This window comes from Lagenorhynchus albirostris, chromosome 11 (assembly GCF_949774975.1).
Source record: "Lagenorhynchus albirostris chromosome 11, mLagAlb1.1, whole genome shotgun sequence".
Taxonomy (NCBI): domain Eukaryota; kingdom Metazoa; phylum Chordata; class Mammalia; order Artiodactyla; family Delphinidae; genus Lagenorhynchus; species Lagenorhynchus albirostris.
Window position 1 is genome coordinate 53,370,197 of NC_083105.1, and position 13,189 is coordinate 53,383,385.

General features: G+C 42.3%; 1 protein-coding gene across 1 annotated transcript in view; it reads left to right on the forward strand.

The window, feature by feature from the left end:
* PPM1H (protein phosphatase, Mg2+/Mn2+ dependent 1H) overlaps positions 1–13,189 on the forward strand; it is a 261,473-nt gene that overhangs the window by 112,940 nt on the left and 135,344 nt on the right. Inside the window, exon 3 of the mRNA XM_060165666.1 lies at positions 9,123–9,467. Within this exon, the coding sequence (XP_060021649.1) occupies positions 9,123–9,467 (345 nt within the window). The remainder of the gene's footprint in view (positions 1–9,122; positions 9,468–13,189) is intronic.

The window sequence follows — 13,189 nt, forward strand, 5'->3', positions numbered from 1 at the left end:
GGATTTGATTGTCTTATTAGGGTGGTAGTTACCTCCTAACTGACATCCTCACTTTCACCCTTTATTCCGTCCTAATCCTCGCAACGTATCTTGAATGACCTTTTTTTTTTAATCTTTATTGGAGTATAATTGCTTCACAATATTGTGTTAGCTTCTGTTGTGCAACAAAGTGAATGAGCCATATGCATACATATATCCCCATATCCCCTCTCTCTTGTGTCTCCCTCCTACCCTCCCTATCCCACCCCTCTAGCTGGTCACAAAGCACCGAGCTGATCTCCCTGTGCTATGCAGCTGCTTCCCACTAGCTATTTTACATTTGGTAGTGTATGTATGTCCATGCCACTCTCTCACTTCGTCCCAGCTTACCTTTCCCCCTCCCTGTGTCCTCAAGTCCATTCTCTATGCCTGCGTCTTTATTGCTCTCCTGCCCCTAGCTTCTTCAGAACCATTTTTTTTTTTTAAGATTCCATATATAACTGTTAGCATACGGTATTTGTTTTCCTGTTTCTGACTTAACTTCACTCCGTATGACAGACTCTAGGTCCATCCACCTCACTACAAATAACTCAATTTCGTTTCCTTTTATGGTTGAGCAATATTCCATTGTATATATGTGTCACATCTTCTTTATCCATTCATCTGATGATGGACACTTAGGTTGCTTCCATGTCCTGGCTATTGTAAATAGAGCTGCAAGGACCATTGTGGTACATGGCTCTTTTATTTATTTATTTTTTTTTTTTTGCGGTACGCGGGCCTCTCCCGTTGTGGAGCACAGGCTCCGGACGCGCAGGCTCAGCGACCATGGCTTACAGGCCCAGCTGCTCCGCAGCATGTGGGATCTTCCCGGACTGGGTCATGAACCCGTGTTCCCTGCATTGGCAGGCAGACTCTCAACCACTGCGCCACCAGGGAAGCCCGGTACATGACTCTCTTTGAATTATGATTTTCTCAGGGTATATGCCCAGTAGTGGGATATGGTATTTCTATTTTTAGTTTTTTAAGGAACCTCCATACTCTTCTCTGTAGTGGTTGTATCAGTTTACATTCCCACCAGCAGTGCAGGAGGGTTCCCTTTTCAGCATTTATTGTTTATACATAATGGCCATTCTGACCATTTTCATTGTAGTTTTGATTTGCATTTCTCTGATAATTAGTGATGTTGAGCATCTTTTCATATGCCTTTGGCCATCTGTATGTCTTCTCTGGTGAAATGTCTATTTAGGTCTTCTGCCCATTTTTTAATTGAATTGTTTGTTTTTTTGGTATTGAGCTCCATGAGCTGTTTATATATTTTGGAGATTAACCCTTTGTCCGCTGTTTAATTTGCAAATATTTTCTCCCATCCTGAGGGTTGTCTTTTCATCTTGTTAATGGTTTCCTTTGCTGTGCAAAAGCTTTAAAGTTAATTAGGTCCCATTTGTTTATTTTTGTTTTTATGTCCATTACTCTAGGAGATGGGTCAGAAAAGATCTTGCTGTGGTTTATGTCAAAGAGTGTTTTTCCTGTGTTTTCCTCTACGAGTTTTAGTGTCCCGTCTTGTATTTAGGTCTTTAATCCATTTTGAGTTTATATTTGTGTATGGTGTTGGGTAGTGTTCTAATTTCATTCTTTTACATGTAGCTGTTCAGTTTTCCCAGCACCATTTATTGAAGAGGCTGTCTTTCTCCATTGTATGTTCCTTCTTCCGTCATCATAAATTAGGTGACCATATGTGCGTGGGTTTATCTCTGGGCTTTCTATCCCGTACCATTGATTTATATTTCTGTTTTTGTGCCACTACCATAGTGTCTTGATTACTGTAGCTTTGTAATACAGTTTGAAGTTGGGGAGCCTGATTTGTCCAGGTCCATTTTTCTTTCTCAAGATTGCTTTGGCTATTTGAGGTCTTTTGTGTTTCCATATGAATTGTAAAATTTTTGTTCTAATTCTGTGAAAAATGCCATTGGTAGTTTGATAGGGATTGCGTTGAATCTGTAGATTGCTTTGGGTAGTATAGTCATTTTCACCATATTGATTCTTCACCATATTGATTGGTATATTTCTCTATCTGTGTCACCTTTGATTTCTCTCATCAGTGTTTTATAGTTTTCTGAGTACAGGTCTTTCGCCTCCTTAGATAGGCTTATTCCTAGGTATTTTATTCTTTTTGTTGTGATGGCAAATGGGATTGTTTCCTTAATTTCTCTTTCTCATTTTTCCTTGTTAGTGTAGAGGAATGCCAGAGATTTCTGTGCATTAATTTTGTATCCTGCAATCTTACCAAATTCATTGATTAGTTCTAGTAGTTTTTTGGTGGCATCTTTAGGATTTTCTGTGTATAGTATCATGTCGTCTGCAAACACTGACAGTTTTACTTCTTCTGTTCCAATTTGTATTCCTTTTATTTCTTTTTCTTCTCTGATTGCTGTGGCTAGGACTTCCAAAACTATGTTGAATAAGAGTGACGAGAGTGGGCATCCTTGTCTTGTTCCTGATCTTAGTGGAAATGCCTTCAGTTTTCACCATTGAGAATGATGCTTGTTGTGGGTTTGTCATATATGGCCTTTAGTACGATTTTCTATGTATAGTATCATCTCATCTACAAACAGTGACAGTTTTACTTCTTCTTTTCCAATTTGTATCCCTTTTGTTTCTTTTTCTTCTCTGATTGCCATGGCTAGGACTTCCAAAACTATGTTGAGTAAGAGTGGCGAGAGTGGATATCCTTGTCTTGTTCCTGATCTTAGTGGAAATGCTTTGTTTTTCACCATTGAGTATGATGCTTGTTGTGGGTTTGTCATATATGGCCTTTATTATGTTGAGGTAGGTTCCCTCTAAGCCCACTTTCTGGAGAGTTTTTATCATAAGTGGGTGTTGAATTTTGTCAGAAGCTTTTTCTGCATCTCTTGAGATGATCATATGGTTTTTATTCCTTAATTTGTTAATGTGGTGTATCACATTGATTGATTTGTGTATATTGAAGAATCTTTGCATCCCTGGGATAAATCCGACTTGATCATGGTGTATGATCCTTTTAATATGTTGTTGGATTCTGTTTGCTAGTATTTTATTCAGGATTTTGGCATCTATGTTCATAAGTGATATTGGTCTATAATTTTCTTTTTTTTGTGATATCTTTGTCTGGTTTTGGTATCAGGGTGGTGGTGGCTTCGTAGAATGAATTTGGGAGTGTTCTTCCCTCTGCAGTTTTTTGGAAGAGTTTGAGAAGGATTGGTGTTAGCTCTTCTCTAAATGTTTGTTAGAATTCGCCTGTGAAGCCATCTGGTCCTGGAGTTTTGTTTGTTGGAAGATTTTTACTTACCGTTTCAATTTCATTACTTGTGATAGGTCTGTTTATATTTTCTAATTCTTCCTAGTTCTGTCTTGGAAAATTGTACCTTTCAAAGAATTTGTCCATTTGTTCGTGGTTGTCAATTTTATTGGCATATAGTTGTTTGTAGTAGTCTCTTATAATCCTTTGTATTTCTGTGGTGTCAGTTGTGATTTCTCTGTTTTCATTTCTAATTTTATTGGTTTATGTCCTTTCCCTTTTTTTCTTGATGAATCTGGATAAGAGTTTGTCAATTTTGTTTATTTTCTCAAAGAACTAGATTTTAGTATTATTGATCTTTGCTATTGTTTTCTTCATTTCTATTTCATTTATTTCTTCTCTGATCTTTATGATTTCTTTCCTTCTAACTTTGGGTTTTCTTTGTTCTCTTTCTCTAGTTGCTTTAGGTGTAGTGTTAGATTGTTTATTTGAGATTTTTCTTGTTTCTTGAGGTGAGATTGAATTGCTATAGCTTCCATCTTAAAACTGCTTTTGCTGCATCCCATAGGTTTTAGGTCATTGAGTTTTCGTTGTCATTTGTTTCTATGTATTTTTTTATTTCTTCTTTGATTTCTTCAGTGATCTCTTGGTTATTTAGTAGTGCACTGTGTAGGCTCCATGTATTTGTGGTTTTTACAGTTTTTTTCCTATAATTGTTTTCCAGTCTCATAGCGTTGTGGTCAGAAAAGATGCTGGATATGATTTCAATTTTCTTAAATTTTCTGAGGCTTGATTTGTGACCCAAGATGTGATCCATCCTGGAGAATGTTCCATGTGCACTTGAGAAGAAAGTGTACTCTGCCACTTTTGGGTGGAATGTTCTATAAATATCAGTTAAATCTATCTGGTCTATTGTGTCATTTAAAGCTTGTGTTTCCTTGTTTATTTTCTGTTTGGATGATCTGTCCATTGGTGTAAGTGGGGTATTAATGTCCCCTACTATTACTGTGTTACTGTTGATTCCCCATTTCATGGTTGTTAGCATTTGCCTTATGTATTGAGGTGCTCCTATGTTAGGTGTATAAACATTTATAATTGTTATATCTTTTTCTTGGATTGATCCCTTGATCACTGTGTAGTGTCCTTCCTTATCTCTTGTTAACAGTCTTTATTTTAAAGTCTATTTTATCTGATACAGGTATTGCTACTCCAGCTTTCTTTTGATTTCCATTTGCATGGAATATCTTTTTCCATCCCTTCACTTTCAGTCTGTATGTGTCCCTAGGTCTGAAGTGGGTTTCTTGTAGACGGCATATATATGGGTCTTGTTTTTTTGTCCATTCAGCCAGTCTGTGTCTTTTGGTTGGGGCATTTAATCCATTTACTTTCAAGGTTATTATCGATATGTATGTTCATATTACCATTTTCTTAATTGTTTTGGGTTTGTTTTTGTGGGTCTTTTTCTTCTCTTGTGTTTCCTGCCTAGAGAAGTTTCTTTAGCAGTTATTGTAAATCTGGTTTGGTGGTGCTGAATTTTCTTAGCTTTCGCTTGTCTGAAAAGCTTTTGAGTTCTCCATCAAATCTGAATGAGATCCTTGCTGGGCAGAGTAATCTTGGGTGTAGGTTTTTCTCTTTCATCACTTTAAGTATATCCTGCCACTCCCTTCTGGCCTGCAGAGTTTCTTCTGAAAAATCAGCTTATAACCTTATGGGGATTCCTTTGTATGTTATTTTTTGTTTTTCCCTTGCTGCTTTTAATATTTTTTCTTTGAACTTAATTTTTGTTAGTTTGATTAATATGTGTCTTGGTGTGTTTTATCCTGTATGGGACTGTCTGTGCTCCCTGGACTTGGGTGACTATTTCTTTTGCCATGTTAGGGAAGTTTTCCACTGTAATCTGTTCAAATATTTTCTCAGACCCTTTCTTTTTCTTTTTCTTTTTTTTAAATTTACATTAAAAATTTTCTATACAGCATGGGCTTCCCTGGTGGTGCAAGGCCCGCGTACTGCAATAAAAATAAATAAATAAAAACTATAAAAAAAAAATTTTCTATACAGCAGGTTCTCCGACCCTTTCTTTTTCTCTTCTTCTTCTGGGACCCCTATAATTCGAATGTTGGTGCATTTAGTGTTGTCCCAGAGGTCTCTGAGATTGTCTTCAATTCTTTTCATTCTTTTTCCTTTATAACTGCTCCTCAGCAGTTATTTCCACCATTTTGTCTTCCAGGTCACTTATTCGTTCTTCTGCCCCAGTTATTCTGTTATTGATTCCTTCTAGTATGTTTTTCATTTCAGTTATTGTGTGGTTCATCTCTGTTTGTTTGTTCTTTAGTTCTTCTAGATCTTTGTTAAACATTTCTTGTATTTTCTCAATCCATGCCTCCATTCTATTTCCAACATTCTGGATCATCTTTACCATCATTACTCTGAATTCTTTTTCAGGTAGATTGCATATTTCCTCTTCATTTATTTGGTCTTATAGGTTTTTACCTTGCTCCTTCAACTGGTGACATGTTTTTTTGCTGTCCCTTTTTTTTTTTTTTTTTTTTACGTTTTTTAATGAGTGGGATTGTGTCCCTATCTTACTGGCTGTTGGGCCTGAGGCTTCCAATACTGGAGTTTGTAGGCTATTGGTTAGAACTGGGTCTTGGTGCTGAGATGAGGACCTCTGGGAGACCTCACTCCGATGAATATTCCCTGGGGTCTGTTAGTCCAGTGGTTCAGACTTAGAGCTCCCACCGCAGGAGCTTTGGCCCAACCCCTGGCTCATGAACCAAGATGCCGCAAGCTGCACAGGGTGGCAAAAGAGAAAAAAAAAAGGAGAACAATAACAAAGTAAAAAATAAAGTTAGATGAGGAAACTGACAGATATGTTAGAAAAAATATAAAAATAAAAATGTAGATGAAATAACAACCGGAAGGTAAAACAGAACCACAGTAGTAAAAAAGAGGAGGAGAAAAAAAAAAAATGAGGTGGAAAAGGCCTTGGCTGTGGAGGGCGGGGCCTAAGCAAGGGAGAGATTTGGGTGGTGGGCGGGGCCTATGCTTAGGACCCACAGGGCTGGAAAAGGCCCTGGGAACTGTGGGGGTGGGGCTTAGCCTCAACAGAAGGGGCCCAGGCTTGCCTCCTGCCTCTGGTCTCAGAGGGCAGGGGACCTCACCTGGGAGCCCAGCAGGCTTCCTGGGCTCGAGTGGGTGGGGCAAATGCCTTCGTCTCCTGCTCCTCCGGTCCCAGAGGTCCCCTCCCACCTATCTCTCCTGGTCTTCCTGGCCTCCCTCTTATGCCCCCAGGGCCTATGCGGCCTGGAGGGGGCTTTGGAGGGCGGGGGACCAGCCTAGGAGCTCAGCAGGCTCCCTGGGCCCAAGTGGGTGGGGCAAACGTCCTCTGCTCCTCTCCTGCTCCTTGGGTCCCAGAGGGCCCCTCCACCTGCCTCTCCTGTTCTCTCCCGGCCTCTCTGCTATGCCCCCAGGACCCGGTCCAGAGGGGACTTCTGAGGGCACAGGACCCGGCCTGAGAGTTGGGCAGACTTCCCCAGCCAGTTGGGCAGGGGAAACGCTGGGTCCGCTCCACCCTGATCCAAGCCCGTGAGGGTCCCTCCAGGCACTGGAGGGCTCCCAGAACCCCTCCCCGCTCTCAGACACACCTCAGGGGCACCAGTCCTGTCCAGCCTCCACTTCTCCTCCCCCTTCAGTCCCCCCATGTCCTACCGGTTCGATTGGGGGTTCTTCCCATCTCCTTGGGCATCGGGGTTCCCCACCAGCATCTGGCAGTTGTGGGGTGACGCGAACTCTGCGTCTTCCCACCGCCATCTTCTCACCTTTAGCTTGAATGATCTTTTAAAAATACAAATAAAAATGATTTAAAAATACAAATCTTTTAAAAATACAAATCAATTTTCTAACTCCCACTTCAATCAATGGCTTTCTGTTACTCTTAAGCTAAAGCCAAGATCCTTCATAAGTCTTGGAAGGACTGAGTGGTCCAACTACTACCTCCTTCTCCAGTCTCATGTCATCTCCCTCCTTTCCTGCCTCTGTCCCCTATTCAGCCACATGGCCATGGTCCAGTCTCCTCTTGACCATCACACACCTTCTACCATGGAACCTTTGCACCTGCTGTTGCTGCTGCCTGGTGTTCCCTCCTTTCCCCTCTTTATCTTGTGAATTTCCAGTGGTCCTCAGCCTGGTCCTCATGTGCTCAGGAAGCCTCCAATATGCCCCTTTGCAGGCTGGCCTCACAGCACTTTGTCCCCTCACCAGAATTATGATCTTACATTTACTTGTGTGATTATTTGATCAGTGTCTGTCTCCTCCACTGGATTCTTAAAATCAGACCCTGTCTCTGTATCTTTCATCTAGTCTTTCATCCCCACTGCCTACTTTTGTGCCTGTCACAGAAAGAGTGCTCAGTAAATATTTGTTGACAAAAAAACAAAAAAAAGACTATTTTATCTCTAAGCATCTAGCACAGAATCGAGTAAAAACAAAGTTTTAAAGGGCATAAATAGAGTAATGGCATATGTCACCCTAAGTACACAGTATCTTCCAGCATCATTCTAAGATGGACCAAAATGGTGGTTACCAGGGACTGGAGGGTGGGGGGGATAAGGAGAAATGTTGGGTAAAAGGACAAACTTGCAAGGAGTAGTAAAAAAGTCCTAGAGATATAATGCACAGTACAGTAAACATAACATAGACAACAATATTGTATTATAATAATCAAACTTGATAGGAGATTAGATCTTAATTATTCTAACCACAAAAAACCACAATTATAGAGATGCTAGCTATTGCTATGATGACAACTATATCACAATATATAAATGTATCAAATAAGCATGTTGTACACCTTAAATTTATACAATGTTATAGGTCAAATACTTTCAATTAAAAAAGTAAGATAGACCAAAAGAACTTTATATAATGGCTTCAACTAAAAAAAAAGAATTCAACATTTATTGCTGCAGGCTAGATAAGCCTAGTTGTCAGTAGTGGATGTTATATGCACCTTACCTATTTAATCTCAGTATTTAATATCTTATCCCTCTAGCTACACCATAATTGAGCTGCTTTTTTTTCCCCCCTATAGCTACTAACATCTTAGGCATATGTGATTCAAACATGGTTTTTAAAAGTGTTCATCTTGAAATAGTCTCAGAATCAACCAGCAGGTACAAGATCTGTGGTAGATGAGGGAACATGGGCTGCACGTAGCTTTAGGGTAGGAAGAGGAAGCCAAGATGCTGAGTGACAGCTGGAAAACTGAGGGGAGTAGGAAACATGAAGAGGAGATTTGAGTTGACTGCATCTTGTGAAGGGTGGACTAGACTGGGTGTTCAAGGGAAAAACATGTTCTACAAATTCAGGATGTAGACATAAGCAGATGGGGCAATTATCTGAGAGTATAAAAGCCCTATGAGGTGAAAATGGGTCTATTTATCTCCCCTTGAAGAATCTGTAAAAAAGACCTAACTTCTTCCAGAGACTCCAGGTCAAACCTGCTTGGGGGTTGCAGCAGAAGGGAGGTGAGGGGTTAGCTGTTAAAACTGTAAAGACCTACCTGTTTGCATGGAGTTTTACCTCTCACTTCTGCACATCAAATTAAAGTAGATCTCACCCCAACTGAGGGGGTGGTGACTTGGACTCCTGCCCTGGGTGGACAGGCAGGGACCACTTTCTCCCTGGGGTGGTGGTAACATCAGCGATGAATCTGGGGACCCTTCCCTAAGTGTTTTGCTCGGTTTTGACCCCGTTGTTTGCAGACAGACAACCAGATGGACGCGCTGACCCCTGGAGGTGTCACGCCCTCACCCTGGGGCAGTGGCCACTGCGTTTCTCACTCTTCCTTGTCGCCCTCCTCCCGCAGGAATCAGAAGGCATTTCCTGCCACTACTGGTCGCTGTTTGACGGTCACGCGGGGTCCGGGGCTGCTGTGGTGGCATCCCGCCTGCTGCAGCACCACGTCACGGAGCAGCTGCAGGACATCGTGGAGATCCTGAAGAACTCGGCCGTGCTGCCGCCCACCTGCCTGGGCGAGGAGCCCGACCACACACCCGCGAACAGCCGGACTCTGACCCGCGCGGCCTCGCTCCGCGGAGGGGTGGGCGCCCCCGGCTCCCCCAGCACCCCGCCCACGCGCTTCTTCACCGAGAAGAAGATCCCGCACGAGTGCCTCGTCATCGGGGCTCTTGAAAGCGCATTCAAGGAAATGGTAGGTATCACTGAAGACTCTAGGGCAGCAGGGGCCCGGGTGGTCACTTAAGCCACATACTTGTTTCTTAGAAAGTTCCCTGGAAGGGCATGTCTCTGACCTGTCCACTTGCTGCATGGTCCCCTCCGTCTTCTCCTTTTATAGCAGGGCTTCCATTCTCAAAAGAAGTGGGCAGCAAGAGAGTTCTAGCCTCCAGTGCCGGCAAAGGTGTAAAAGAAGATGGAAGCGGGATAGTGAGTGAGGTGATAGGCTTATTAAATGGACGTGTATTGCTTCTCTTTCTGCCAACTCTTAGGGATGCCAGCTGGTAGGATTGAACTTAATTGAAACTGTGAGCTCGGTTGCCATCTGTTTTACACGTATGTACACGAATTCCAGGTGTTTGGGGAAATGGAGCTTTTAGTAAAGTGTTCAGAAGTACGCTTGCTGTACAGATCTAATCTGAGAACAGCTGTTTTCCCATGATTGGCAGTGTGGTTCCCACTGCTTAAAGCAAGTGGGAGCCAGTATCCAAGAATTCTTTGTTTTACTTGGGAACGTGGATTTGTTTGTACATTTAAATTTGAATATATCTGATCAGGGGATTCAGCCTCCCTCCTGAGAACACACTAAGCTGCCCTCCCGGTGTCCCCTGCTTGTCCCTCTGCCTGGTGAGAATGCACATGGAAGGTCTCTTCTGTGCCACCCCCTTGAGCTCACTTATACTGAGGCAACTATTTGGGTTCCAAAGATTTTCTCTCCTGAGCAGCATCCTGTATGCAGATACAGCAGGAGATATGTAGAGATGTTATAAGGACTAGAGTAAGGTGAGTGGGCAGTAGTGTCCTTATAACTTGGAGATTAAAAAGTGATGACAAGCTCTTAGGTAGAGCAGGAGCAGCTAGATGCATCTCTGCGGAATTGAATGTACACCCCGTGCACATTCCAGGATCTCACGATGTCAGGTTGAGTGCTAATGAGAGGAGAAAAGTAAATAATATTAAACAGCATCATCTGATTTGTTTACAAGGCAGAGAATTGTTCATATACTCATGCCTCTAATTTGCAGTCTCTCCTCACTTTAGCTCATTTCTTCTTTGGTTCCAGCGTTTCTCTCCTTGTCACATATTTACCCTTTTGAGTAGCAGGTGGTTTAAAATGCACCTCCATGTCAGGAGTATCTGGTAGCCTTCAATCCCAAGAAAAACACCAGGAGGCAAGAAAAGATTATTTAGGAAAAAAAGGAATCAAGGTTAGAAAAATGGACTCCTCCTTGGGCTTGGTATAAAAATCTCCCTCTATCATGGAGGCTCTGATGCGAATAGCTGTTTCTAAACATAGATTCTCAGAAAGCTAAATATTGAATTGAGGTAACAATTTGACAGTGGACCTTCCCCCTAATGGGAGAAGAAGTCAGTTTACATGATAGAAGTGAAAAAAGCAGAAGAAATTTTGGCTTTTTTATTTCCTTCGGTAATTGCTAGTACTATGAGGTATCTTTTACTTCGCACTGCTGTATTCTCCACTTCATCCACTAGAGGCCAATGTCACATTGAGTCAAGCCTCCACAGCGATCTCAGACTGTTTCTGCCCATTAATGGTGCAGGGTTCCTAGCACCTACTGTACTTGAGAGGCTCATTCAGAAACATACTTAGTAAAGAGCCCCACTCTTGTTTTTTAAATTTTTAATAACTTTTCACTAGCTGATTCATTACCAGAAATCTTTCTTGGACACTTGGTTGCCAGCGAAAAGATCACTTCGCTTTCTTGTGTAATTCATTCAATCCATAAATATTGGTTGAGAACTAACTCTAAGCCAGGGCTAGCTGGGAAAAAAGCATGGAAGAAACTAGGCAAAGACAGATATTAAACAGATAAACTATAAATGGGAAGGGCCTCGAGAGAAGAAATGCAGAGTAGGTAGGAATCTGATAAAGAGATGAAGTAGGGTTCCCTGGAGAAGCAGTGCTGTCAGAGAGTAGGGAGAAAGCAGACAGAACGTGGGAGCTGGGAGAGTGCTCTGGGCAGAGACAGCCGTTTGTGTGAAGACCCACATCACGGAGAGAACCCAGATGGGCCGAAGGCAGCGAGCTGACGTCCACCATGGTTAGATGCAGATTTCAAGGGCAGGGATGCTGTAAGGGGACTTGGAGAGGCCATCTGTAACCAGCCTGTGGATGACTTGCTGTGCTGTAATATGGATTTTGGGCCGTAAGCCATTCTGTTGTTTTCTAATCCACCCCACCCTATAGCTTCTTCTTCACACTTAACGTTTTTCCCAGATTGTCTGTCTAGCCCCCAGCGTGCCTGCTACCTGGGCTTTGCACCATGTGCTTGGACTTATTAAGGGAGAATACTCATCATTCCTTGGTTCTCCTGGTTCTTGGCAGTGTGGCCCTGCCTCCTGCACGGCTGGGGACTGAGCCAGCTGATGCCTGTTGGCCCAGAATAGTTATTAATACTGTCCCCTTTTACTCTCAAAAGTGTCCCTGTCTGGATGATGTCATATGTTTACCCTAATTATAGAGATGCTCTAGTTTTTTTCTTTGCTTCATCAGGGACTTCAGGAAAAATCTACTCCAGCGTCACAGAAAAGTGCCTGACTTAGCCATTAAATAGCTTGGGTTGAGCTTCAGAACTTACAACAGAGAAATTATACAGCATACTACTACGGAAGGCCATTGTCAACTCATAAAAAATACTTTTTCTTTCCACCCTTTCTCGCTATTAGGTTTTGAGAGTCAGCGTTTAAAGGTAAACTTTGGTTTGAAATGCTCAACACACAGCTGATTTCCTTATTCTGTTGGCCTGACCTTGGTGGTTCCTCCTTTAGACCTTTCCGAGGGGAGCAGGTTTGGAATCTCCCGGCCATTCTTAATTTTTTTCCTCACAACAGCCAGCTACTTTCTAACTTTCTAGGTGTTCTTTAGGTATTGCAGGTTTTATGCCATTCTGATCCCCTGTAGTAGGAAAACTCAATATTGAATAAGATTCAGTCATTTCAGCTTTGTGGCTCTCCTGCTTTCTCCTGCACTTTCAATCCCTAAAAATTCCCCATGCCTAGCATCTAAGCCTCAAATTTGCCACACTGATGACATATTGGCAGCTATCCCTCCTGAGATTCGGAATGTAACATAATATCTTTAAAGGCAAAACTTGCCTTTCGTTTGGGGTTTTGCCTTATTTACGACAGTTCAGCAAAGTAGAATCAGAGGTCATTCCTCTCTCCCCACCTCCCACCAGTGCCCTTCTCAATTACTTATATATATATATATATATATATATATATATATATATATATATATATTTTTTTTTTTTTTTTGCGGTACGCGGGCCTCTCACTGTTGTGGCCTCTCCCGTTGTGGAGCACAGGCTCCGGACGCACAGGCTCAGCGGCCATGGCTCACGGGCCCAGCCGCTCCGCGGCATGTGGGATCTTCCCGGACCGGGGCACAAGCCCATGTCCCCTGCATCGGCAGGCGGACTCTCCACCACTGCACCACCAGGGAAGCCCTCAATTGCTTATATTTTATAACCAGCATTCTTCTAGACACCATGGGGGTCTAGAAGGAAAACATTGGATTTTGTATCTGGGGGTATTTGTCGTCACATTATACGAACACAGAGATAGATAGTATCTCATTTGTTTTAATGTTCTGAGTGACATTAAGTGAAATGTTCATATCTATCTGAAAGAGAAAATTGGATAAAAAGATTCAGAAACAGCAGACCAGAATAAATA